Raw genomic sequence first — 26,870 nt, forward strand, 5'->3', positions numbered from 1 at the left:
TCGACATAATGGTCTCAGCAGCAGGGGATCAGTGCTCCACATAGAAGTGGCTCAATCCAGGGAGGACCCGTTTCTTCTGGAATAATTTATGCATCTGTCAGTGCTGGTGGAGTGTGTCAGTAGGAGTGGCCCAGGCGCTGGCTGCCTGCTTTGCATGAACCGTGGACTCCCCAAGTCAGCGGCTGCTGCAGCTCGGATATTTCCTGTCAGACAGATCCGAGCCGAGCCGAGGCAAGGGCGGAGGAGAGAGAGTGAGGGATGGCAGAGAGTAGCTCCGAGCCGAGCGGCTCCGTGCACCGGAGATGTGTGGCCCATTCCTCGGCGGCGGACAGGAACATGTCACCGGGCGTCGGGGCTTCGAAGTGGATCCGCCTGAACGTCGGGGGCACGTATTTTCTAACGACGAGACAGACGCTGTGTCGAGATCCCAAATCGTTTCTGTACCGACTGAGCCAGGCTGACCCCGACCTCGACTCCGACAAGGTAAATGCTAAGCTAGCTAGCACGGTAGTTGGGAGCCTTACTAAGTTAACTGCATTTTAATCTTCCGTGAAACCAGCTTTTAATATCTCATCTCGTCCTCTAGCGACTGGACGTGTTAATAACTGCGTCTACCAGCTACTTTATAAACATAACCACCCTTGTGAAAATAAGCGTTTATTCAAATATTCAGCGTTAAGTCGTTTCTTTTGTCGCTAGCTAGCATTAGCCGTCTAAGCTAATGCTAGATTCCGACAGTCACCACATGACATGCGATGTTGCTGCTAGTCTGGTGAGCGTTGATTACTCTTTATGTTTTAATTATATAAGATACCGGTTGTTGTGGTCACCAGAGTTTGGGGTTTAAAGTGTCAAGTGCTGGGGAAATAACTATCGTCTTTTAATTTACATTTGTTTTGCATGTAATTAGCAAGTAGCCACAGTAATTGGAAACTTTCCCCAAACCCGATTAAATGCGAGTTGTCAGGTAGTGACAGTTAAAACAATCCTCTCATTATCAGCGTATTAATCATGTGAACGACTTCCAACCAGTTACTGGTCACTTCCGTGTTAATAGTTTTTTCAATATTTTCAATATTTAAAACGATGGGTTAATTTATTCAGCTTTAACAGTTTACAATTGTGGCTTCAACTTTATTTTGGCTGATTACCAATAAACAAAATCTCCCCCAAAAAACACGTCAATATTATATCGTGTGTGTGTGTGTGTGTGTGTGTGTGTGTGTGTGTGTGTGTGTGTGTGTGTGTGTGTGTGTGTGTGTGTGTGTGTGTGTGTGTGTGTGTGTGTGTGTGTGTGTGTGTGTGTGTGTGTGTGTGTGTGTGTGTGTGTGTGTGTGTGTGTGTGTGTGTGTGTGTGTGTGTGTGTGTGTGTGTGTGTGTCCCTTCATCTCCTGAGGTTGTTTCTTGGCTCTGTTTGCTGTGTAGTAGTCGGCCTCTGTGCTGGTGATCAGGCTTCCCCTAATGAGTACATAAGTCATTGCCAAGTGGGGTGAGCTGCTGCTGACAATTGAGAGCTGGGGGGGGGGGGGTGAAGTCACTCATCTCCCTGTGAACGGCCTCAATATCTCCAGAATCAGACGTCTCTCTGTTCGTCCATCTGCCTCTCTTAAAAGCAGCGTGCCTGCTTGCAATCCCCCCCCCCCCCACCAGCTCTGTCAAAAACAATTTGTTAGTGTCTGTATACATAGTGAAACGTGCCCTGGTTTTCACGGCTCATTTCACTGCCCCATTATTCATTGTTTTTTCATCTACTTAATCTTCACCCCTTCACGTTGAGCTGAAAGCAAGGCTCGTCTCATATTTTCATGCAAATATTTGTAATCTCTGAATAATCAGCTTGCTTTTTGGCTGCTTTATCCTCCCGTGAGCAACGGATCAGTCCATCTCAATCCCTTGTCTTAAGTACGCATCAGTCACTCTAGCCATTACTGTACCTTTCTCCTGCAGACCCGGATTTAGGATTTATCCCAGTAAAAGACAGGCTATTATTGGGCATTATATTTCTTGTCCCTGGGTCTCAAAGTATTTAACCTTATTTCCTCTTATTTGAAAGTGAGCCATGCTTTTTTTCATATAACACTGCATGTGAATAGGAAGCTCAGCAGAGTGACAGATCAGTGGAGAGCTCTGTTTTTTGGGGGGGGATGCAGTATTGTGTTTCCCAGCCAAAGAAACGAGTGGTTCAGCTCTCAGTCACGCAGGCTGACGTGCTTCAGCAGGACTCTTGAGGAGAACTGCATTATTCATGCTGTTGACTGGAGCCTGTTTTGCACATTGGGGTAGACCAGGGCGAAAGTGGAGGAAGTGCTGTCACGTGCACAACCTTAACAGCTTATAAGTCTTTCTAGGTTGGTTATCCTAAAATTGACTAATGCTACTACTTGCTGTCGTGCGAGTGATATTGTTTGTAGGTTTACAAAGGTTTGGTCACTAATTCATAAGCTGGAATTGCCCTTAAAATCGTCAGCTGTCAAGCCACCAAGCTTGAGAGATGCACACCAGTGGGCATTTATCCCTTTGGCAGACTTCTGCTCTCAAACAACTCAACTCGGGGCCACTCAAGTATAGACCCGGCCTTCCAGCTCTCAGAGCCGCATCAATTTTTCAAGCGCTCCCATCACAAAGGATTCTTGTTTCCTCAAGTTATTCTTTTCATATTCATATCCATTTGCTGCCCGAGCCTCTCCGCAGCATGTGTGAAAAAAATATGGCCATATTTAATGCCGGATTCAGGTTGTATGTCATGCCTGAGCACACTGTGGGAGGCAACTTAAATATTTAACGGTAATATCGTCTCCTACTGCTCCTCTTGCAGTAAGTGCTCAACAGGGCACTGCAGGATGCTGCTGGCAAATTAGATGCGATTTAAGCCTTTATCATTCTAAAGAAACTTTACTTACACAAGCCATGCACCTACACTTGATTAATGCCTTGTTGCAAGACATTAAAATGATGCTGGCTTGAATTTCTGCACAAATCTTATTAATCAGTGAGTGCATAATCTTTCACTTCAAACTTCTGTTTCTCTATTTCACATCACATTTCTCCTTTTGCCATCAGAGAGCTCCAGGTTGCAGTGACTTGTCAGCTTAGCTACCGAACTGCTTCTCATCATGACAGCAAAGCTTTTAGGGGACTTTGAAAATGAGCTGTTCATTTAGCAACCGAAACCCTGTGTGCTAGGGAACTCACCAATGATGATGCTGCCTTGCCGGGCTGAAAATGGTAGAAAGGCGAGTACCTCCTCTCGGCCTCGGTGAAAGGTCAGGCACACGTTCAAATGACGGTGTTAAATATTGTGAAATACGAGATAGATTCACACAATATAGCCCTGCTGTGATGTGTGTATTATTTAAAAGATGAAGGCCTGTTTGACTATGCCATTACTGCCTGTACTCCAGAGAGACTCCTGGCTCCCACTCTACAAGGATCAGACTTCCACTTGGCTAAGTAGCTACAGTCATGTGACTTCAAAGATCTACTGCAACATCTTTACGCACTGTTTCTGCAGGGGGCTTGTGTTCCGGCTCGTCTGCAGTGAAGGCCGAGCTGCACTTGATAAAGCTCTCATTCTTTTTCTCCTTGGCCTGAGCAAATTGGAATGCCCTCGCGTGATAGTGTCATGTTTTTGTATCATGTTGTTGTCGTTTGCGTGATAATTACTATTAGCCATCTGTCCCACTATAAGACAGCCTATGACATTTTGCTCTGTTGTGCACCTTTCGTTGTAATGAGTAGGAAGTGTGCAACATCTTGTGAATTTTGTTGGATTAAGCATTGACTTTCAGTGTTAATGTGACTGCAGACATCCTCATTGGACGTCATGTGCTTGGAGGGTGGGTTGCCATGGTATTTCCTGTTGGAGGATATGTAATGCATGTAGGAGAAGAAAGATAACGTTAATTCACTGCTCTTTCCTCTGTGGTGAAGGCCGCCCTTGTAGTTTGCTTTTGTTTATGTCGATTTATAGTTTTCCTTAGTTTGAACTCAGTCGTGGCCAGGCCTGAGGTTTCCATCGTTCTAGTGACTGTTTACGGAATGCTTTGCCGTTTGAAAATTTGAATAAGACCAAACAGCAAAACGCCATAAAGCAAGCCTGACCGACACTGAACTGACCTACTTCTGGTGGTCATTGTAGCCAGTGTTGAAACTTTTCTGCGTATTTTTTGTCTGTGATAATAGTTTGTTGCTTTTCAATTTCAAGGTGCTGCAGACCTGTTTTGTCACTCATCACAAAATTAATTTAACTAGATTGTATGTTTGGGCGATATGCTGAAATGTTCATTCAGCCACCATCAGCCACAGATTGACGATAAGCTCACCCACGCATGCGCAGGGGCATTCGCCAGTATCGGCTGATGCAATTCTGTAAGAGCTGTGTCCACTTGTGATGGGATCTCACTTCACTGACCTGTGTGCAACTTAACACAACCAAATTATGTCTTCACGCACTCTCCGTTGTGTGATGATATCTGCTTTCAGACATGCACTGTCAGAGCTCCCCAGTTCCTCTCTATTTTCTCTGGAGGAGGTGCATGTGTGAACCTTGGGACGCCAACTAAGATGCCAACTAGGGAAGATGAGATTCAAGAGCTTTTAGTGGTAACAGCTGTTGCCAGTGTGATGTGCTGTAAACAAAAAACAAAACATGTATATGTGGCCTCCTGCATGCTGCACCGACCTCTTGAACAATTGGATGTGTAAAATCCCGAGAAAGTGCAACATGTTCCGGACTTTGTATCTGATAACAGCTTATTAGCAGTTTTGTTGTTGGCCATCCCATTTGCTGTCTGCGGTTAATCCCAGCAGCGGCCCATCTCTTATTCCCTGACTGTCCCCACTCGTCTGTTGCCCAGTGCTTCCCAGCTGGGGCCCCTAGAGACATAGCCTTTTGTTTTTAATTAAATACACTGTTCCCTTTGTGCATGCGAGTCCACATCAGAGCCCCCACAATCATCTCTCTGTAAACGAGGGACTGTCGCCCCAAGTTCCCCATATGAGCCCAGAGGACCAGCTACAGGCTTGTTAGCACAACAGGGCAGGAGGTAGAAAGCTTACAGAAGTGTACAGTTTAAATACGCTAGCTTTCTGTGTTTGTTCAGTGGGAGGATTTTTTGAAGCAGTATGCAATAGTTTATTTATGTAGTGCACCTGATCTTTTTCACTGCTGACATTTTGACTTATTATTGTAGTAGGATGAGCTAAGATGTTAATAATAAAACAAACAATGACTCTGTTTTTCTGGTTTGACAGTGAGGTGGTGTGCACTTTACCAGGGACCCTGAAACCAAACTGCTAACTTATTGTCAAGTGTCATCTGAGAAAACGACATATGTATGGTCTCATAGCGCTTTCGCAAAAACTACTGAACAGATTTCTCAGAAAACTGGTTGTGGTTGGGGCAAGGACCATGTAAGAACCCATTAAATTTTTACATGTGTCTGGACAATGAGGCAGATCCAGGATGTTGTTTTTTTCTTTCACTCTATAATGGCTTGCCAGGGCTTTTTTTCCCCAGACGCTTTCACCAATTTCCCAGAAATGAATGGATCTTAATTACAAACAAAGTCAGACATATTTAGAGGACTTATATTGAACTGTCAGAGTTATACAGCTTTGGCTTTGTTTGTCTCCTCATGCAGGCCCACATGCACCTGTCCCTAAACTGTAGCAACTATAGAAGTGTAAGGAACTGACACAGGGCAATGGGACCAGAATAGTCCTCCACTGGGCTCCAGTTTAATATTTTTGCCTCAGAAAGGAGGTCAACCAGCCAAGAGGGTTCTGAAATTCATTACAAAAGAAATGCACTGGGAGCTTCTCTCATTATTGAAAATATTAATGGGTTTTGAGTTGAATCCATCCTCTAACTTGCAAAGGGGAGCTGTATGAATGCACATATGTTTGTATGTTAAGACTAAGCTTTCTGTTTAGTTTTGGTCATGGCCTGGCGTTTGACAATACTGCTCTGTTCCTGTGTAAATATTGGCGGACATTGCATCAAAAAGCTATGCTGCTATTTAACCAAGATTGCACCGGTAGCAAAACACTCATGCAAAGTCAAACATCCTGTCAAATATGAGCTTTTTACACATCGTCAGTATCCATGTTAATATTTGCCAATATGCACCTGTATGTAAACTACCAAACTTTATTTTACAGACTAAACGATACACAAAAGATGTCCATTTAGGTTTACATTTATTGTAAAATAGGTATTTTCTTGATTCAAGTTCTATATTTATTTTTTTGTATTTGTTTTATTTTTACCTGCAGTTATTTATAATTAAGTGTATGGTTAAATTGTAAAATATCAAGCCTCAGTCACATTTCTTTATCAAAGGTTTGATACCAATAAGAAACTATTCCCATCTACTTTAAAATGGTTAAAATGCTGTTGGGCTCATACCACATGGTAGAGCTGTTTGCTTTGAGCAGCAGGTCCCTGGTTCAATTCCTGGCTGTTGCACCATTTAATGTGTTATTCCCAGCAAGTCCCCTTATTTTCAGTCTCTACTTTACTATATAGATTCAAGTAAAAGCAAAGGCCAAAGAAACGCTTCAAACTAACGCTGAAATTGACTGAAATGTATCTACGAGGCCAACTATGTAATAGAGCCGACGAGGCTGAACATCAGTTGTAAGCCAAGGTGCTTTCTCATGTTCCCCTTGGTGGATTCAGACTACTGATCCAAATCTTTTTCTGTTCTGCTCTAATTGTTATATCCTCCTGTTTCCCCACGAGACGAAGACGGTCTAATCACAGTACTTATAGAAATAGGGGAATACCCAGCGGTTGTGATAGAATCAAGATCAAACCCAAGGCCTGCGGGAGTAGTGAGATGATCTCCCAGAGCTGTTTTGTGCGTGTGTGTGACTCCGTGTGCACATCTCTTGTCAACCTCTGTAGAGATTATCGGCATTGGAGCTGACCTCATAATTATCTTCCCTTGAGTATTATTCACGGATGCACAGTGTTGGGTTTTTGTCCCCAGATTAGGTTTCGATGAAAGTATACGCCTGCTCATTGACCTTCTTGTTTTAAAGGAATCCTCTGAGTCGGTTGAGAGGATCAAGTTCACTTTTGTCACGTTATGTGTACAACTAAATCCAAAAAAAATCTAATATTATGTGGGAATTAAATTATTATTTTCATCCTCCTCTTTTGTTTTTCAGGATGAAACTGGTGCCTATCTCATAGACAGAGACCCAACATACTTTGGGCCAGTGCTTAACTACTTGAGGCACGGCAAGCTGGTGCTCAACAGGGACTTGGCAGAGGAAGGTATTGTCTTAAACTATTTCAAATCAAAATATTTGTACATTAGCACGTTTTTAATCCATTGCAAATCTGTTAACATCTTCTGATTGATGCTTTAATACCTGAAAAGACTGTGATTGCGATAAATATACATCCATATTTGCAGTTTTACCAGAACATAAGATCAATATAAATAACATGGATGAAATTTAACAATTTTTTTTCCATTATTATCTCTGTGAAACTCTAAATTTGATGCCATTGTTTTTATTTAATCTTTACTGGTATTTGAAGCAGCAGCAGGATAATTCCTCCAAAAAAGCATAATTGTTTATTTTCTAACCATTTCAAGGTGTGTTGGAGGAAGCCGAATTCTACAACATTACATCATTAATAAAGCTCCTCAAGGACAAGATCAGGGAACGCGACTGCAAAACATCACAGGTATGATTGTGTGAAGATAATGGATTTCTTCTTATTCTTCATATCTGTTCCCTGAATTTTGGGAACGGTTTGTCATCTCTTTCCATCTCATTTCTCTCATGTGTCCGTTGGTCCTCTCAGGTTCCGGTGAAACATGTGTATCGGGTGCTGCAGTGCCAGGAGGAGGAGCTGACACAGATGGTTTCTACCATGTCGGACGGCTGGAAGTTTGAACAGGTAAATCTTCTTCCTGCGAGCTCACAGCAGCATTCCTCCTATTCATGTGCTTCACCCACTCCGCTATGCTCAAAATGCAAGGGGGTCTTATCCTCAATGTTGGAAATGGCTAAAAAAAAAAGCCAGCAAACAGCAAATCACATCTTTCCTAATGTCCGCATACGTGATCCGGGCATCCCTTCTGTGCTCTGATTGGTTGTTACAGCTTGTCAGTATAGGTTACGGGCGGGCCCGGAAGTCAGAGTTTCTGCTGATTGTGTCAAGGGAGGTGAAGGGAGAGGAGACTGCTTTGCCAAACAACAGCGGAGAGGTGTGTCCCACAAATTTCTGTCAACGGGCTGGTCACTGCATGGTCCCCATGTCGGCCATTTTTATCCCAAGTAGACACTTAGCTGTTTATTGTTTTCTTTTCAGTTGATTCCTTTTCAGTGTTCATTTGTACTGCTTGCTCACCAGTGAGGCTTAAAGAACACGACACCTTTTTCTTGTTTGTGAATTGATGATTATATTATATTTTTATTCATACCGCATTCACAGTATGTAAGCTTTCTGTGTTCTGCTGCGATGTCGCCACTTGGCTGTTTTGGAGGCTGTGCTGTAATATAGTGGTTGTTCTTTTTTGAGAGAAATGTTTTTTGATCTATAAAGCAGGTACAATTTCAAATGAGAACAGAAGTGTTTGGATGTTGGGAGTCTGTCTTGAATGTGTGATAAATCTTTCTTTCTTTCTGAGACGACGAACTGCATTAATCTCCTTACATAGTCAGATGGGGAAACAAAGAGAAACACTCCTGCAAAGCCTAAAGCCCGGTCCAGAGAAGATACTCTTTAATGACCTACTGTCGTCCTAAGGACTTAATATAGAGCATTTATCCATGAGTATATTCAGTTGAAAGTCATAGTATGTGTGTGTTTGTTTTGAATCCTCTGCAGTGTGACAGTGTAGAATTCACGGTAGCCAGTTGAACTTATTTCTTTTTTTTTAGCTGCGTTGATAATGCAAGATAAATCATTTAACAACAACAAGTCTCCGGCAGCAGTGGCTAATGAGGCCATGCGTGTCTGAACATGCACACCTGGCTACTGAGGGTATACATCTAGCCTGCAGTATGTACACACACTCTTAACATTCAGCAGTAAAAGCAGGAAGAAAAATTCTTCAGGAAGAGGAATGACTGTTTTCTTTTGAAGGTGTGCACGCAGATTATTTATAAACTTGTGTGCTCTGTGTGTTTTTGATTCGGTGATTTGACTGGCAACAGGAAGAGTAGAAGTCACTATGATAATTTACCCAACGACATTTGTAGGAGCTTCTCACACCACACCTCTTTTGTGTCTGACATTACCTATCTAGCTTTCTGGTAATTCCATCTGGTTGAATTTGGATTGCCCCCATTTCATGTGCACACAATAAGAAACTGACAGAAACCACAGTAGAAATTTCAGCTCCATCAATACCAAGCCAGTTTTATAGATCTCAAATTACGTGCTAATTGAAGCATTGGAGTGAATCCTCCACACTCCCTCTGTGTCATGGTAACACTGAACTTAAACAATGAATGGATGTGCCGTACTCTGTGGTTTGCTCCGTTATTTGCTTTGTAGAAGATACTATTTTTCACTTTTACTTTTATTGTGTTAAACAAGTCAACTTCACCAGTCCCTGTTGATTTTCAACCAGCATGTATGCTTCCTGTTGTCCCTGCACTTGTAATCTGTCAGTGACTATCTGCTGATCATGTATTTTTCTTTCTATAGTGTCTTTGTAGTCTTTCCTTTTATTAATTAGTTTATTTGTTTCGACCCCAGATTATTTTATTTCTGTTTCTTTACCTTGGTCAACCCTTGGAGATTTCTCAGTAATTTAAATCAGCGTTTTGGATTTGCATGTTGACATGTCTGCAGGTCCTGAAAAAACACAGCCATTTTGTATCACACCTCCATGAAACCTTTAGATGGATTTTGTAAAGGTGGGGCTCCCTGTTTGCCTAGTGGCCTCATTTAAATACTATCTATCCAATCATGGCAAAAACATGTGAGGTAACATGTTCAAAAGGGAAAAAACTTCCAAGTTAAATATATACAGGCAATAATTAGATTGATCTTTGTAAAAGGCCCTTTGTAATGTAATACGAAATATAATTTGCAGGAACCTGTAGATTTTCTGTGCCCCTTGTTTGGTCATTAACCTCTTTACTTTAAACGTTCTCCCTACCTGTTTTCCCACCACAACAAACCCCGTTTTTGTTTCTACTTCCCTCAGTCGAAGGCTTAATCTCCCCATGTACTCTGCTCTCGTTTCTCCGTAGCTGGTCAGCATAGGCTCCTCTTACAACTACGGAAACGAAGACCAAGCCGAGTTCCTGTGTGTAGTCTCCAAGGAGCTGCACAATCAATCATACGGGACAAACAGTGAGCCCAGTGAGAAGGCTAAGGTAAGTGTGCGTGCGTGTGTGTGTGTGTTTCAGAGTGAGGGTGTGCAGAGGCCGTTTGAAAATCTAGCCACAGCAAACATGTGTGAATGATGGCCTGTGCTGGAGGTTTTAAAATTGCTGCATTTATGAACATGCCACCAGGGGACTGAGAGCACCTCTAGTTTATTGATGAGAAAACTCTATGAAGGAGAACATTGTAAATATTTAGAGCTTCGGTTAAAAACTAGACTGCCTGTACCACGAGTGATTAAAAAAAAGAGGATGGGAAAGGGGGAAAAAACTCAGTATAAACCAAGCTAGGAGTGTTAGAAGAGTCCAGGTCTGCATATTAGCGGAGCACGGTCTGTCATTTTCTCCAGGGCTTTGGGAGCGAAGCGGGAGGCACGCCCTGAGGAATTCAAACTCCCATCAGCGTGTCCCCGCGGGGGCCTCACTCCTTCAAGGCAGCTACACATGAAGAAGCACACCGCTAAACCTATATTCACTCTGCTGTTTATTTTAAGAGGATGATGAAACGTTAGCAGTGCATCTTTTGAAGTGGAAGACTGTTTTTGTTTCCAGCGGCTCTCTGCCCAAACACACTGATTTCCAGCTTTACTATAAAAAATGAATTCAATTCTGAATTGCCTTAGTCCTTCGTGTGTGTTATGTAGATGATATAGCGGATTGTAGTGCATGAGAACGGTGCCGTTGGATAACACGTCCTTGTTTTTCTGTGTTCTGCACTAGATGAAGATGTAAATCCCCTCTGAATATGACCCATTAGTTTAAATTTTCTCCCCTTCTGTTCTAATTCTTTTCCTCCATTCATCTCCATCATTTTACAACGTGCCTTTCTTGTCTTCTTCTGTGCCGTCTGCATGCCGCATGTTGCTCAGAGCGAGGACGAAGAGACGGATTATGAAATGAGTGACTCTGATTAGGGTTGAGCACTTATGACTCACTGGTGAGCGCTCAACTGCTCGTAGTGCCTCTTCCTCACCTCCGAGCTTGTCCTCCTCTTCCTCTCCCGTGCCTCCTTGCTGCATTTAGCTTGAATCTACTAGCCGAAGCCAGATGAAAATCCAGATGGTTCTTGCTAAGAGAGGTTGAATATGTCTTTGCAAGTGCTGCTGCCTCTTTGGAACTAGATGAGACAAACTCTGTTTCAGTAGTGTAAATAAGTCCTGTGCAATTATTTTCATGCTCACAGCCTTAGTTAGTGGAGGGCAATGCTGAATCATCAGTTGCTACAGTTTGACCATTGTTCTTCATTCAGGGACATTGTAAAGGAAGGGAGGGGTACACCACTCGGCTATTGTTAAAAGTAGTAGTAGTTGTAGTTTTGCTGGACAATAGTGATAACATTTATGCAATATCAACTAGAATCTAGCTTCTATAAATTAAATAACATGCATCACATGTTTTTTGTGTTTTTAAATAAATTAAACTGAGTTGCTGCTATTCCAGTTGGATCAGTGCAAGATTTAACTGACGCTAAAATAGTATTTACTGTTCAGTCATTGTGTGCGTGCATGCGTGTCAGTGACTAATGGATAAAAGCAAAGAGCCGGGAGGGAATGTGCGCATGCAATATAAAATGAACTGTCTTTTGAGTGAGGGAGGATTAAACACAGGCAGCATGTGTGGACTGTAATTTGTAGTGAAGTATTAAAGTAAAACCCTTCGACAGATGTGGACAGCTGCACAGATTTTCAGATGCACGATACAGTTAATAAAGACCAGTGTTTAAAAAAAAGAAAGAAAAAAAAGAAGAAGAAGCTAAAACATGATCACATTCATGCATCCTGTTCTCTACCCTCATTCCTTTCTTCTCTCCCTCTTTCTTTTCCCTTCTCTCTTTTATGGTCCATCTTTCACACTGCTGTGACATGAGCCATGCATGTAGCTCGAACACACCATTGCATTGATGCACAACGTAGTCGGGCACTCAGGTCCTGGTAGATGTAGCTTTTGTTTATAATTTCATTAGCAATTGTTTTTAGGAACTAATAAGCAGAAATTCAGCTAATGAATTTTCATTGTTTTTTTTTTATAAGCTTCTGGTATTTATCTACTTGGATAATATTGTTTCAATTTGAAAATAGAAAGCTTAAGATAAATTAATTGAGGAATATGGCTCATTTGCAAGATTTAATTTGTATTTAAAACATCTTGTTACAAAAACCTTTTCAGGTAAAAACAGGATATTTATCCGTTTTCTTCTTTTTTTTCTATCGGGGCATCAGTAATCTGCTGTCGATTCCTATATTGTCTGTATGTGATTGCCACAAAAGTAAATGAGTATATGTGAACCAGAACAAGCAATAAACTGAGGAAAAAAGTATGCAATGATGAGTGTTTTGGAAAACCCAGATAAAAAGTTGCATGAAAAGAAAACATAAAGATTTCCATCATAATGGCATCATGTTGCCTTGATAAGACTCTCAGGTTGAACTTTGCTCTTCCTCGTGTCTCAGAGAGTTCAGGGTCATTGAGGGCTCTGTGGTTGGCTTCGGCAACATGTCTTTTCTGTATCAGGGTTTATGGCAACACTGGGTGCAACGTGTGAGGGGTCGGCTGGGGGCCGTCTGCGGAGCAGCTACGTGAGGTTTCTTGTATAACTAGTGTCTTTCCTGGAATACAAGTAGAGCTACGGCAGAAATACCAGAAAATAGAGCCAGAACTCTATGAAGCTGAGCATTCTCCAAATCCTGCAATAATAATAAAAACCTGTAAATGGATTCCTTCAACAGAAACACTAGAGTGCATTTACTTTAAAGTGGATACAGGAAGTGCTGCACATATTTGTTTGTGACGTATTCAACAGATAAAAACATTGAAACTGTGGTGAAAGATTATTTCCACGGTCTGATTTGCTGTGAACCGATGCGAGGAGGAAATAGGCGAGACCCCGACTCTCTAGATAAGCATTGCGGCTCACGTGCAGGAAACGTGCCTGAGACATGCGTCTCAGACCGGCAGTGTGGTTGCTCTTACCTGAGAGCTCTGTGCAGAAATGAAAAGTAAGACGTTCCGTGATGCACCCCCACCACTCACTCAGCCAGTGTGGCCCAAACTGTTCATGTGAGCTCACCCACAATTTGCTCAACAGTCACGTACTGCGTAGTTTCTAGCCCTGCTTTTAGTTTTCTTTACCCATGCAAGCATTTCCCCTTTTCTCTACTCTGCATTCAGTGTGTTTGAACCAGCTCATAGACTTTAAACATATGAGTGCGACTGACTGAGTATGTGGGAACTTTAGTAAAAGAAAAATGTCGGCTCCTAAGGCACAGGGAGCTGTAGAGTGTGGAGAGCAAATGACTTTCTAAGCACGTTGTATGTTGTGTTGTTCATTCTATCGTGTGTTTGTCTCTACAGATTCTTCAGGAAAGGGGTTCCCGGATGTGAAGAGGACTTAGTATTATGAGCTCCAGGTGTTATGAGGCAAACATATCACCTCTGTGGAAGAACGTCGGGCACAATGGAGATTTAAAGGGGGGGATGTACATTTATGTTGTTTTCCCCTCCACCTTTATTTTTTATTTCTTGATGTAAATAAGTCTGTTTACTGACAATTTGTGCCTGTACACTTAAACTGGACCTTTTTGAATTTGCAGCAAGTTTTTTTTTTTCTTTTGTAATTGAGATTATGGAACAGCAATCTACAAATTATTTTATGCTATAAAAATGGCCGTCATCATATAAGGCCAAGGATTCACTCAGGGTCATCTGTTGAATTAATTCTCCTCTCCAGCTCGAGGGTCTGGGCAGGGATCAGTATGGTCTTATAACTCAAAAGTATCAACTCAAAATTCATTGTTTAAAGATGTTAAGAAGGGAATTGTGCATTTCTTTAGTGCATGTTTGACATTCGTGCTATTAAATGTGAACTTCACCCTGAAAACCAGTTGACATATGTCTTTTCCAGAGATTCCAAACCGTTATACTGAGATTTGTGATCATGAGGATCCCAACCACACCTCATGCATTTTGTCAGATAGTAGTCGAGAGGTGGCATTTTAGTTTGAATTTGAATTATTTTGTTCCTCAGTAACTGTTAATGGTCAGAAAAGGAACAAAAAAATGTCCCTGTGATCTGACTGCAATGCTGAAGGGGCATTAGGTAATTGATCACGTACAGGTCCGTTTATTGGTGATGAGAAAATGACCTAATGAATAGACATCCTGTTTTCACAGATTAAATAAGCTCACCTGATAGGGACGGCAGATGCAAGACACTTCTTTATTTCATTCACCTTCTTCATTGCAACCTTAGTAACCCAAATACCCGCTGATAAGGTCATTGTGAGGTCAACATATCACATTTCCAGGAAGTCCACTTATTTGTTCTATAAGGGTCAAACCTTTTTGTTAGTATTGGAGACGCAAATTCAAAATATTGCTTCAGCTCCTGCAAATGCAGAATTTCTGTTGTGTAAAGAGCGAAAGATTTAATGTTGTAAAAGTACAAGTTACTATCAATCTTCCGAACCTGTAGTTTGGTTTGAGACCTCATGTTCATAAATCTAAAGTTAACTGCCAAAAACAAATATCAGAGGTGTTTTCATATAAAAAAAATTGTTTAAATGTGAGTTTTTAAAAAAAAATAAGTGTCCACCAATAATTTCCTGTATACTGTCTAGGGGTAAAAAACCTCTTTGAGACGGAGGTGTTTTTTAAATTTTTCCCACTGACCTCCGAGTTTTCCTTTTAATGGCTTGTTTCGTATGTTTGGGGGAAATCTTGTTTAGGATTTCTTTTTATTTTCCGAGGGGAAGTATTTGTTGTGTTTGAGGTTTGGGGACTGGAACTGTTTGACTGTAGTGGCGAAGGACTCTCTGTTCATATCCAGAGGATTTTTCTTGTTTTGATGTAAATAATCCAAATTCAATATTAATATTTAACTCTTAACAGAAAAACTGCACGTTTTGTACACTGTATAGAAAACACAACTTAAAAATGGAAGTTGTTTATACTGGATCTTTAAAAAAAAAAAAGAGAAAGAAAATCTGATTAATGTTAACTTCTGTTTTGCATTGTTTGTACAGCACTAGAGATTTCCAAGTTTAGGGTTGAAACTGCTGATGCTGACTACGGTGTCTTTCACTGAGAACATGCCTGGAACATGTTTTGATAACCAATAACAAAGCTATACTTGGCTGGCTATGAAGTTGACTGTTACATTTAAAAAAAAAAAAAAAAACATGTATTTTTTTTTCCTGCAGTGGTATAGATTATTCTAAGCATTTTGAATTGTGTAGATTTCGTACACAGCATTAGATTCACTACAGTGACAAACCCCACTGTGCACATTGCTTACAGCCTGTAATGTTAATGTAAATACTGCATTTTAGAACACTTCTTTTTTATATAGAAAGTTGTTTTCAGGTTTGATGTGTTTTTATTTTATTTTTTTGATAGGTTGGATATTTCATTCACAAATAATCATTTAGTGTTGCCTTTATCCCGACGACCAAAATCCAATGTCTTATGTGTATTGCACACATTGATCTTAGAGTCAGGAACGAGTAAACTTTTCTTAATGCTGGCACACTTTGTACATATAGACTTGTTAACGACACACAAACCTCCATTTACTCACATATACACTTGATAAAATTTTTATATTGTCGGGTAAACTAGTATGGATGCATGTTTTTGATATAGACTCACTCACACACACACAAGGGCTTTTTAAGTGCAAAATTTGAGATCTGCAAAGAGAGTAGACTGGATTTCCTGCCAGAGCTAGGCTATGTTTACATTTGCCATGGTGTTTTAAAGCCTTCCAAATATGTACCGTCTTGCACTCCCTCACACACGTTAACATACTTGTGTGACTGCACCAGGGGCAACTCGTGCACCAAGCTCCACGTGAACTGATACCCACCCAGACATTTTTAAAGATACTCCATCCAGTTCTGACAGCCTGTGCTTGAGCGTTGCAGACAATCTTGCTTTTTCGCCCTTTCCGACGGCAAAGTTGCTCACTTTTAATAGGATGAGACTTTCCCTGTGTTGTTTCAAAGCTAAGATTTATCTGGGTCTTGTTTAGACTTTTTTCCTGCAATGGGATTTTAAGTGTTACATGTTTTAATTTGCTTGTTTTACTGGTAAAACAAGTTGTCTGGATGAGCATTCGGCATTGGTAATCATTTCACGTGATGGACAAACTTATCAAAACTGTAGCCTAATACTTTTTAAAGTGCCCAGTTTGTTTTCCAATCAAGTTACTAGCCACAGACCACTGTAATGCATGATTCAAGATGATCACACTTGTAATCAGAGGGAATGAATGTGTCATTTTTCCTCAATCTAACAGATACATCAATGAATAAGGTTCTCATATCACACATGGATCACTTCTATATGATCTTATGCAATGTTAGAAATGTACAAACTAAGTATGAGATTAAGGGGATAGATCTATATGGTCATGCATAAGGTAAACACAATAAAAATGTTGTCATTCAAGCCTCTGTGTATATATTTATTTTTTCGAGAAGTTTAAATTTTATCAAAAAGCATTTCTGTGTATTTATTTTTTGGAGACTTTTTACTATTTTTATTATATAACATATTTTGGTTCATACAGAATAGTAAAAGATGAGGTTTATTAGAAGTTTCGATATTAACCATACGTGACATGTGAATAACGGTTACACCTGTAGAGACTTGAGTCGTGACAGCAAATATTATTCTTTGTTAAATCGCGACCTCTTGTGTTAACTCAATGCTACAACGTAGTTGCCTGAAAGAATGCCTGTTTAAATATACTCTTAAAATTCAGCATTTTCCCCCGCATTGGATTATGACAGCCAAAAACCGAATGTCGGGTAGATTTGAGTTGTTTTGTAATTTTGCACAAAACTTTTGTTGTATTCGTTTAACGTCGCTGTTTGGTTTAACGACATTATGTGTGGCCAAAGATGTTTCATACAACAAGATAGAAATCTCCCGGCTTTCCTGTTGTATGAAATCAAACTTACTGCACATCTTTAAAAAAGGTTTTGAATAAACAGGGCGGAACAAAGCGAGAAATAAACACAACGCGCCTCACGTGAATTTCAAACGAGTAAATACAAATTGTTTTGATTTCTAGACACGCAACCCATTAAGCCACGACACGCATGCGCGATGAGCAACAACCGCAAAGGCAGGATTAACGGTAGTATTCAACGAGCTGGGCACTATTAGCTGAGGCTAAGCTAACCTACTAGCATAGAATCTAATGAACGGTTCCGCAGGTGGAGTCTTTCTGCGGAACCCACGACAGCTGGAGAGATTCATCCCGGAAACCCGACGATCCACGCGCAGTCCTTCACTTCCTCTCGGTATTTAAACGAAGACGGAAGTGCGGGACGGATGACCATGTCGCTGCGCTGTTTGTGTGTCTAGCTGGAGTCGGAGCGGCTGGTTTTCAGGAGGGAAACTTTACGAGGTTTCACGGGATCTGAGCGAGATTAATTCATTTCGCTTCCTTAACCCGTGCGAGTGCAGCTGTTCTGAAAGGTAGGAGCCCCCCCTCCGCTGCGCAGCGGGCCCGTTCTGTCGTGTGTCGGGACATTTTACCCGCTTCGGTTTGCGCCATTTTCGCTAGTTTGGTAATGCACAAATGTGCGCCTTTTAGCTGCGGCGTTCTTTGTCTCTGTTCTTAAATGGCTTGTGGTCTGGGTCCCCCCCCCCCCGAGCCGCATCTCACACCCTCGTCGGTTGTTTCGGGAGATTCACCTCAAAGCAGCCATCACCTTTTCTCCAGCCCCCTCCCCCCCAAAGAACTGCGTTCAAATCAAGTGCATTTGCGCAAATTTTGTGCTGCATCAGGCCGTGTCCGCCGCTAACAGCGCCAGCGCCCGTCGGGATATAGCACGATTCTGGCGCACATGAGTTAGCTCGCCCGGCTAACCGGCTAGCTCGCAAACCAGGTAGCTTTGACAGCGAGTTTGCACCAAACGCCCAGAGAACACGATGCTAACCCGATGCTAACGGTGTCGCTAACATGTGGGGTTTAAAAGGGGCGCGTAAAGAGCGGCTGGTGTGGGCATGTAATCACCGCCTGCTAGCTTGGTTAGCCCGCATAGCTTTACAGAAATGACGCTACAAACACACTTAAAGCCGCATTCACAACGTGGTTGACGGACAGTAGTTAGCATTCTTCCCCGAATATAACAATGTGTCCAATTTAAAGCTGCAACCCTCCCAGTGTGAAGTTGGCTAATGAGGGACCAGTTACTAGTTGTTGCTTGTTTTGTTGTTTCCACTCGGACGTCACATCCAGAGCATCGTTCCTGTCGAGATCTTTATCATCACAGAGAGTTCATAATAAAGGTCCCTATACTCGAAGATAGTGTATTGGATTTACTTGTGGATCCCTGTATATGAAGATCTTTATTGTTTACATGTGTCTCACAAGGATAACGTCAGGTGTCATCCACATGTGTCATGTCACCACATCAAATCACTTCCATCACAGTGAAGAAGAAGGCGCCTACTCTTCACTGTTACAGCGAAACCAAACCTGGTCTGGGAACTTTTCCACAAATCAAAACCGTGATTGTCTATAATGAAAATGAAATCATGCACTGCCGCTACCAATTACATTTGTCATTAATGATCAAAAAGCCCAAATGTTTCTCTTTCATTGATATAATGCAGAGAAAAGCACCAAACATGTATATGAATGAAACTGTGGCCGGCAAATGTTTATGATTTTGTTTTCCTTTTTGCTTTAACTGACCAGTGTTTCCAGCGAATTGACCTGCTGTCCTTTGTTGTCACAGGAGTCCACACATCATGTCAGGCATTGCATTGAGCCGGCTTGCCCAGGAGCGCAAGGCATGGCGGAAGGACCATCCTTTTGTAAGTGGCGTATTTCTTCCTACTTACATTCTTCGTCCTACTCCCGTTCTTCTATAAATACCGATGTCCTAACTGTTTGCACATCTGTTTAATTTTTCAGGGATTTGTTGCTGTACCAACAAAAAATCCAGATGGAACCATGAACCTCATGAATTGGGAATGTGCTATTCCTGGCAAGAAGGGGGTAACGTGTTTTGAATATGTTTGCCGTAGAGTTGTGTCTTGCATTTCGTAATGTGTCAGCAACATTTGTAGTGACTAGAAAACCAATTCAAATTTATAAGGAACAGAAGAGATTGATAGTTCAAGTTGTTTGAGTTAAACAGGTTGGTATAACGACGAGGTCATCTTTGATGGGGACGTCTGTGAATGTAATTGTGTGTTTCCTCAGACTCCGTGGGAAGGAGGCCTCTTCAAACTGCGCATGTTGTTCAAGGATGACTATCCTTCTTCACCGCCGAAATGTGAGTTGCACCGCCGGACCTCTGTCCACCGTTATCACAACATTTAGTATTTTTTAATCTCTATCCTTCAGATTGAACAATTAACTATCTGGTTGGTTTGTTTGCTAACTAACAATCACAAATATGAAAATGAGCAGAACTGGAGTTTGAAATGGCCCAGATACAGTCAACCCTGTCACCACAGATCCTAACTGAAATGGCTGAATGAGACTGTCTGTGATGAACCAAATGTATATCCACGCCTTTAATAGATTGTGCTAAAGGGTTACTATAATAATAATGAGGTAAAACTGTAGTAGTAATTGTTGTCTGTGTTTAGGATTTCATAATTAACCTGAGCAGAGTTGGATCTGCTCCTTTTCATTTTAGTAGCAAATTATTTTCCTTAACTCATTGTTTCTTGATTTGTAGAGATCGATGGATCATTTGTAATGGACCTGAATGCTTTTTGTTATTGTGTTTCAGGTAAATTTGAGCCTCCGCTCTTCCATCCAAATGTGTATCCATCAGGCACTGTATGCCTATCTATTCTAGAGGAGGACAAAGACTGGAGACCGGCCATCACAATAAAGCAGGTTTGGATTGCCAAGCACATATTGTTTACATCACTCTGCTTTTCTTAATAATAAATTAATATATACATTTATTATGAAATAAATGCATCTCTTTGGTTCATGTATCCTTTAGATCTTATTAGGTATCCAGGAACTCCTAAATGAGCCAAATATCCAGGATCCAGCTCAAGCAGAGGCTTACACAATCTACTGGTAAGTGACGCTGGAGCTCATATCTTTTCAAACATGGTGCTGAAAAAGTGAAGGGTGTGTGAACTGCTGATCTTTTGTGTACAGTACCACACAGACACAATTGAATTGTATTTGTACAGTGTCGAAACAAAACATGCAACATCTTTAAGGTGGAGAGCTCACAGTTAAAGAGAGAAACATAACTGAGCAGAAAAAAAAATCTCTTAAACAGGAAGAAACCTTTCAGGGTGGGTGATCAAATTTATGAAAATTGCGGCCGAGGAAGGAGGGTGTATCATCAGTACTGATGTTGCATGACAGTAGGCAAATATACTAAAACACACACTCATTCAGTCAAGTGAACACCACAGGTTGTAGATATTTTGGCGGGCGACGGTCATGTTTTGAACGACATTTCTGGTGAGTGCATAACAATTGTGTGATTTGGGACACTACCTTGTTTGCATTTAGACAGTACCACGTTAGAATATACTGTGTGCACAGTGTACTTCATGTGAGACACCTGATGAAGACAGTAAAAAAATCTATAAGGTGAAGATCAAATCTCCAAACCAGGCTAAATTAGGAAGGTTATGTCTTAAACCTGCAGATCTACTTTCATCATTACTGAAGTACATTTATTTCTATGACACTTAAAATGTTTTTTCCTCGTTGCCATTGCATTACTTACCAGCCCTGTTGGCAAATAATCTCCTGCCTGATGACATTGGTAAATGTGACCAGGATGATTAGTAATCAGTGTGACAAGAGTCTTAAAACATGCTTCACATTTAAAACCTACAGAGCCTGTGTATGTTTGTCTGAACCTGAGGATGTTTTTATTTTGTGTGTCCAATATCTTCAGTATTTCACTGTTTAACACCCCTCTAAAAATGTGTCCTAATTCTTTGTATAAATATAAGAATATATCATGTGATTTTGAGTAAAAGATGATACCAACATTGTAACATTTTTTTTTTTTTTTTTTTTAATCCATTGCAGCCAAAACAGAGTAGAATATGAAAAAAGAGTTCGAGCACAAGCCAAAAAATTCTCCCCATCGTAAGGGAGAAGACTTGCTCCGCTGCAGCAGAAGGAATGGGTCTAACAAGAATCACCTCCCCTCTCAGTCTCTTGATGAATGTGCTCCTCTCACACCGGGACTTGCTTAAAGACTTCTATTTAAACTCCACACATTCTGTGCCATCCGCTCTCTTCTGACCTATCATTTTTTGTTCTTAATTGCCGGTTGGCGCATAATGCTGGGAGGGGATGGGTGCTTCAGCACCCTGGTTTTTTCTTTTTAAACAATAATTGTCTTATGTGGTGCAAGGGACACAGCTCGGTACCAGTTTCATCAACACAATGCAAGCTGGCTGTCATCAGTGTTCAAGGAAGAAAATGTCTCTTGTCTATTTTGCTCTTTCACAGGGTCTATTCCTTTGTTTCCCCCCTTTTTATTTCCCATCAAATTAATGTAAAATTAGCTTATTTCATTGTCAGTATTTCAACTGCTGTATAATGAATGGCACTTTTATACTGTTGTATCTCACTAGTGTCTCTAGATGGCTCTGTCTAATTCTCTTTCCCAGGTTTTCTATTCAGCATGCTGTAATATATGATAGAATCTGCTGCCTTGGCTGTCTTTTTGTTATTCAGAGTGTTTGCTATGGAATAAATAAAAATGGCCACAACGACTGAGGCAGGTAGGCTTACTTCTGTATCAGACTTTAAGGTTATATGGTGCTTTGTTCATGTATGTGTTGGCGTAAATAAAACTTTCTACAAAATGTTTGCATTTTCTTTATTACACGAGGAAAATACAATAAGAGCGTTGCCTGTTGGAACAAAGCAAAATATTCCCTGATGCACAATTAGTCTAAAATATTTTTTTGCCTCAAATCCAGACAGCTTTTTATTTGTGCGCAACAAAGGTTATACATTGATATATTTACACTTAACATATTGCTGTAACATCTTATAATTGCTGATTGTCATAATGGCGTCTCAGCACTGGACCATGAAAAGTTATCAAGCATTTAAAGTAGCCGTTTGCAGCGTTGTGAAGCATTACATGTCTGAAGGATTAAGTTATAGGCCAGCTTGTTTACAACTACATTTCTAACTATTATCCTGCCCTAGTTACTTCATACACACTAATCACTGTGTTTCCCCAGTGGCATCCATGCTGATGATCTCCTGTGAGGAACATTTTGTTGACACGCTCCCATGATGCTCTTTGAGTGGACTAGACTCGGTGAGGCTGCCCAGGGTGCAGTATTTACTAAAGTACCAGGGAGAGTCCTTCTCCAGGGAGGAGTCGCTGCAAAGCCAGCACCCTGAGTCCCCCTCAGCTGGGCTACCTGGCTGAGAACCGAGGGTCAGACTCCCTGGAGCTGACAGTGGCTCCATGGTGCTCACAGCATAAGGGACGCCCAGGCAAGAGGTATCACACTCTGGGTTGATTAGGTTACTGTACACGCTGCCCTCGATCAGCTGGTGGTGAAAGTGGGGCTGGAGCTCCTCCTCTGGGACATCTGCACACCCGGTCAGGGTGTCGATTTGGAGCGTGGCCTCTGCTTTCTGCATGTCTGCTGGGCCTTCTTGTGTGATCACCCAGCTCTACGGTTAAAATCATAGTTAAAGGTCCAGTGTGTGAGATTGAGGCTAAAGGGATCTATTGGCAGAAATTGAATATGAAATAATCCTAGTGATGTGTTTAATCTAAAATGTATGAATTATTTTCTTTATCCTAGAATGGGCCCTTTATATTCAAATACTTTATATTTACATCGGGAGTGAATCCCCTCTACGGAAGCTGACATGTTTTTTACAGACTAAACACCTTTTGAGTTTTTCTGACAACTGAAGGCTTCCACTGGTTCTCTTTCATGTTTGGAAGGGGTATGTGAGGTGAGGGGTATTCAACTGCAACAAGCAACTTCACCACTAGGTGGCAATAGATTCCTCAAACTGTACCTTTAAGCACAATCTCAAGACATGAATATTATTATTACAAATGTCAAGCTTAAGTTACCTTAAAATCTCCTTGACAGTCGGAGTACAGGGTGTGGAAATAGGGAGCTGGACTTGGGATGAAGGCACTCTGCCTCCATCTGTAAGTATGATGGATATAAAGATAAGATTCAGTTTATTGATCTCAGAAAGTGCCATTTGCTATCGTGTGGTTCAGGATTTGAGGAGGAGGAGCTTGACGAGGCACTTGCATCTTTACAGGAGCATAGCACATAAGTAGGATGAGTGGCACCAGCACACATAAGGTGATGAACACAATCCACAGCCTCGTAATAAATGGGTTTCTGGGGGGATCTGCAGTAAGACAGGGAAAGGAGGGAAGTAGTCGGTTGAAATGCATGCAGACACAACTTAAAGGTTAGAATTCTCTAATGCAAAATTGGAAATGCAGCTTTCTCACCAGGTTTCATCCAAAATGATGGCAACAAAGAAACTCACTGGTAAAAAAAGACAATATACTCTGTGCTATGCAGAGGATTTGTTGGTGACAATGGGACTCACCAGCTGACCCCGTCTTCCAGTGAACCTCGGCGGACCAGTCGCTCCACTCTCCTCGGTAAAAAACCAGGTTGGGACTGGACCGTACACTGGCAGTGTACTCTGCGTCCAGCACAAAGACGTCATTGTCCACAGAATAGTTTGTTCTTTCTGTGTAGATATCACGTGAGACCACCTGCAAGAAAAGAGGAAGCAGGTAGGATCTTATTGGAAAGGAGATAAATGTCCTGCACTGGGCCCTACAACCTTATATCAAATCTCTTATTAATACTTAATTTTTTGTATAATTTAATAAACTATTAGTACGCTTGAAACAACAGTATTTTATCTTATTCTGTTTTGGATTGTACAACTTGCATTGTACCTTTTCAGACGTGACAGGCTACTATTAATATTGGAAATTGGAGATTAGATCATTTTACTCACAAATACCAAGAGCAGATTAGTGAATAAAACTGTATGACTGAATCAATAATGTGATTGTAAAAAATGTTAATCCTACAAAATTCCACAATAATAATTTCACAATGGACAATATTCTTTTTGCTGTTTTAAACGTGGTGGAAAGGAGTCGTGTGGGCCAAAAAAGAAGCCTTTCATTATTCTCCATGTTTACCTCATTGTTGTCATGTTCGTCTCCTCTTCTAAAATAACGAAGCTGATACTTGAAGTTTTGGACCAGAGCCGTGTAGGACTCATATTTCTCATAGGTGCTGCTCCAGGTGAAGTGGTGTTGACCTGAGATGTGGCTGAACCTGAGGCAGCACGGTGCGTTTGGTTTAACTGTGGAGAGGACACGTCACAGACCAACACACACACACACACACACAACCATATGACAACAGGCCAAAACCAGTGGGGTCCTTACTGTTGGTTTCAGGTGTGTATTCGCCATCCAGCTCCTCGCACATTTCAGATCCATCTGTCTGGTTGTGACAGAGAGAGATATTAAACGTATCTGTGTCTGTGAACATCTCTGGAGAATCTCCGTCAGGCGTCAGATCAGATGTTTTAACAGAGCAGAAATAATCCCTGTCGGTGTTTGTCAGCATGCACTGAAACGTCCTTCTGCAGGAGGAGGAGAGGAGAATCAGAAACCAGAGACAACATCGTCTCGTTTAAATTAAAGCCACACTGTGTAAGTTTTACAGAGCAACAGCGCCCTCTGCAGAAACCCATGGGGATTAATTCTGTTGGACGCCCACAATCACCTGCAGCCTTTCCCACAGAGGTAATTCAATCAATGGCGGAACAGGAAAGGGGGTGCACGTCCTTATATTTTAAGGTAAAGAAGTTGCATATTGTTGCTTTATGGTTCATAAAGTGTTTTTTTAAAAGAAAGTGACTTACGGTTCCAATGTTTCTGTGAAATTGAGCCAGTAGGAGCTGACGCTGCCGGAGGTGTCTTCATATGGTTTGAGGCTCATGGTGCAGTTGACCGTGAACAAGTAATCATTCACACAGTGAAGATCGTGGTCGCCTACAAAGTAATTATACAAGCACATAAGTAAATATAGAAGCATTCAATTTTATTATTATTAGATTGTTTTTAATATTATTATATAAAAATAATTTTTATTGATTTTTTTCCCTTTCTAGCTATTGCATCGTTCTATTAGTTCTTTAATTCGTATTTTTGTCAGTATTTTGATTTGTTTCTGTCCTAGTCTGGCTCATCAGTCAATTATGAAACACTTAGAACTGCGCTAATCTGAGTGAAAGTGACTAGCTCCAATAAACGCTGTTTTTAGAAGTGCTGCATGAACGTGAGAATGTGACTTGTATTGTAAAGTGCTTGGTTGGTCAATAACTCCGGAGAAGTGCTGTATATTTAGCGTCAGTTAAATCCCGTAGACATTGAATATCCTTTTTTCTTTGTATATTTTTGTTGCTGTTCGACTTTGTTCCGGAAGACAACTTTACACCTTCAAGTCCAAGATGCATTACTGTTATTATCATTACTTAACTGAAACTGTTTGTTTGTTATACGATTCTAAACTTTGAATAAAAGATTGTTACAGTTTTTTACACATTAGGATACACCATGGATTCACTAGTTACAAATACTGATCAAAGGACATCAATACAAAGACTTTCCCCACAATTTGAAGGCTTGTGTCAGCCTGTGCCCGAAGGTCAATGGTCAAGTAACCAATACCTGAGGTGCCTTCAAAATCAGAGTCAACGAAAGAGATGTTAACTTTTTCAATAATAGTGGAATAGTCATCACCTGCGATAGGATTCCCATGCAGACAGATGATGCTGGCGGACAGGAGCAGAACCACGTTCAGCCGAATCAGCCTCAGTCTCAATGCCGAGCTCCGATCCATCACGTCACCTCGGCCCTGACACGTCTGAACTGAGTCACTCTGTCAGGACGCTCTGGTAAAAACCTGTGTTTAATGACGACTGAGAGACGCAGAGGGTTTTTTTTTCAGTTGTTTTTTTTTACACTGATAGCTATCACTCACATGGTGGTGATAGAGGATGTGCTTTTTTAAGAGCAGTTGGGGTTGAGGCTGCATTTTGACAAAGGTAGTCTCACAGAACAACAGTCTCAAACAGTCTGAACACTGAGTTTGGTGTCTTTTTATAAACCCTGGTTAAGCCATAGAACACTTTCACCAGTAGCTGACCCTGTTTTAAACACCAATTGCGATACATCTGAAATGTTGCGAGTCTGTAGATGCGTTATAATAAAACTGAGGTGCATGCAAATTCATTTACCAAACTTGTTTTTACCAAACAGGCACAAAGCTGGAAGACATTCATATCAGCACTATTGTGGGATTTATTTTGATTGGTTGGTAAGCAACTAAAACAAGTGCAAATACACATGCAACAGTGAATGACAGGTTGTCATGGAAACTCTGCTCCTGCTATGCGCCCTCAGCTAAAATAAATCTGCAGTTAAGGTCTATTCTATTTA

At 41.2% G+C, this 26,870-nt stretch overlaps 3 protein-coding genes across 3 annotated transcripts; 2 read left to right on the forward strand and 1 right to left on the reverse strand.

Annotated features, from left to right (window-relative positions):
* The first annotated feature begins 120 nt into the window (after positions 1–120).
* kctd5b (potassium channel tetramerization domain containing 5b) lies at positions 121–16,812 on the forward strand. Its single transcript, XM_061094746.1, has 6 exons — positions 121–483; positions 7,177–7,285; positions 7,614–7,705; positions 7,826–7,921; positions 10,231–10,356; positions 13,717–16,812. The coding sequence occupies exons 1-6, from the start codon at positions 259–261 to the stop codon at positions 13,744–13,746; spliced, it is 678 nt and encodes a 225-aa protein (XP_060950729.1). The 5' UTR covers positions 121–258; the 3' UTR covers positions 13,747–16,812.
* Positions 16,813–17,708: 896 nt separating this feature from the next.
* On the forward strand, positions 17,709–22,197 carry ube2ib (ubiquitin-conjugating enzyme E2Ib). The gene is made up of 7 exons (XM_061094594.1): positions 17,709–17,850; positions 19,119–19,197; positions 19,298–19,381; positions 19,589–19,661; positions 20,127–20,236; positions 20,349–20,428; positions 21,410–22,197. Exons 2-7 carry the CDS (start codon positions 19,132–19,134, stop codon positions 21,471–21,473), a joined length of 477 nt encoding a protein of 158 aa, XP_060950577.1. The 5' UTR covers positions 17,709–17,850; positions 19,119–19,131; the 3' UTR covers positions 21,474–22,197.
* Positions 22,198–22,567: 370 nt separating this feature from the next.
* On the reverse strand, positions 22,568–26,271 carry LOC133028255 (interleukin-21 receptor). Its single transcript, XM_061095451.1, has 8 exons — positions 26,172–26,271; positions 25,292–25,421; positions 24,810–25,009; positions 24,558–24,724; positions 23,945–24,116; positions 23,637–23,737; positions 23,445–23,525; positions 22,568–23,029 (listed from the first exon to the last, which is right to left on the reverse strand). Exons 1-8 carry the CDS (start codon positions 26,269–26,271, stop codon positions 22,568–22,570), a joined length of 1,413 nt encoding a protein of 470 aa, XP_060951434.1.
* Positions 26,272–26,870: the final 599 nt, after the last annotated feature.

This window comes from Limanda limanda, chromosome 21 (assembly GCF_963576545.1).
Source record: "Limanda limanda chromosome 21, fLimLim1.1, whole genome shotgun sequence".
In the NCBI taxonomy this organism is placed as follows: domain Eukaryota; kingdom Metazoa; phylum Chordata; class Actinopteri; order Pleuronectiformes; family Pleuronectidae; genus Limanda; species Limanda limanda.

Bases quoted from the DNA above. Each gene is read 5' to 3' on its own strand.
- ube2ib (XM_061094594.1), top strand. From the start codon at position 19,132: ATGTCAGGCATTGCATTGAGCCGGCTTGCCCAGGAGCGCAAGGCATGG. The intron at 19,662-20,126 runs GTGAGTTGCACC...ATTGTGTTTCAG, and splicing joins TCCTTCTTCACCGCCGAAAT to GTAAATTTGAGCCTCCGCTC. The intron at 20,429-21,409 runs GTAAGTGACGCT...AATCCATTGCAG, and splicing joins GAGGCTTACACAATCTACTG to CCAAAACAGAGTAGAATATG.
- LOC133028255 (XM_061095451.1), bottom strand. From the start codon at position 26,271: ATGGATCGGAGCTCGGCATTGAGACTGAGGCTGATTCGGCTGAACGTG. The intron at 24,117-24,557 runs GTAAACATGGAG...CTTTTCTTGCAG, and splicing joins ACGAACATGACAACAATGAG to GTGGTCTCACGTGATATCTA. The intron at 23,526-23,636 runs ATGCAAGTGCCT...CATCATACTTAC, and splicing joins TGTGCTATGCTCCTGTAAAG to AGATGGAGGCAGAGTGCCTT.
- kctd5b (XM_061094746.1), top strand. From the start codon at position 259: ATGGCAGAGAGTAGCTCCGAGCCGAGCGGCTCCGTGCACCGGAGATGT. The intron at 7,286-7,613 runs GTATTGTCTTAA...AACCATTTCAAG, and splicing joins CAGGGACTTGGCAGAGGAAG to GTGTGTTGGAGGAAGCCGAA. The intron at 10,357-13,716 runs GTAAGTGTGCGT...TTGTCTCTACAG, and splicing joins AGCCCAGTGAGAAGGCTAAG to ATTCTTCAGGAAAGGGGTTC.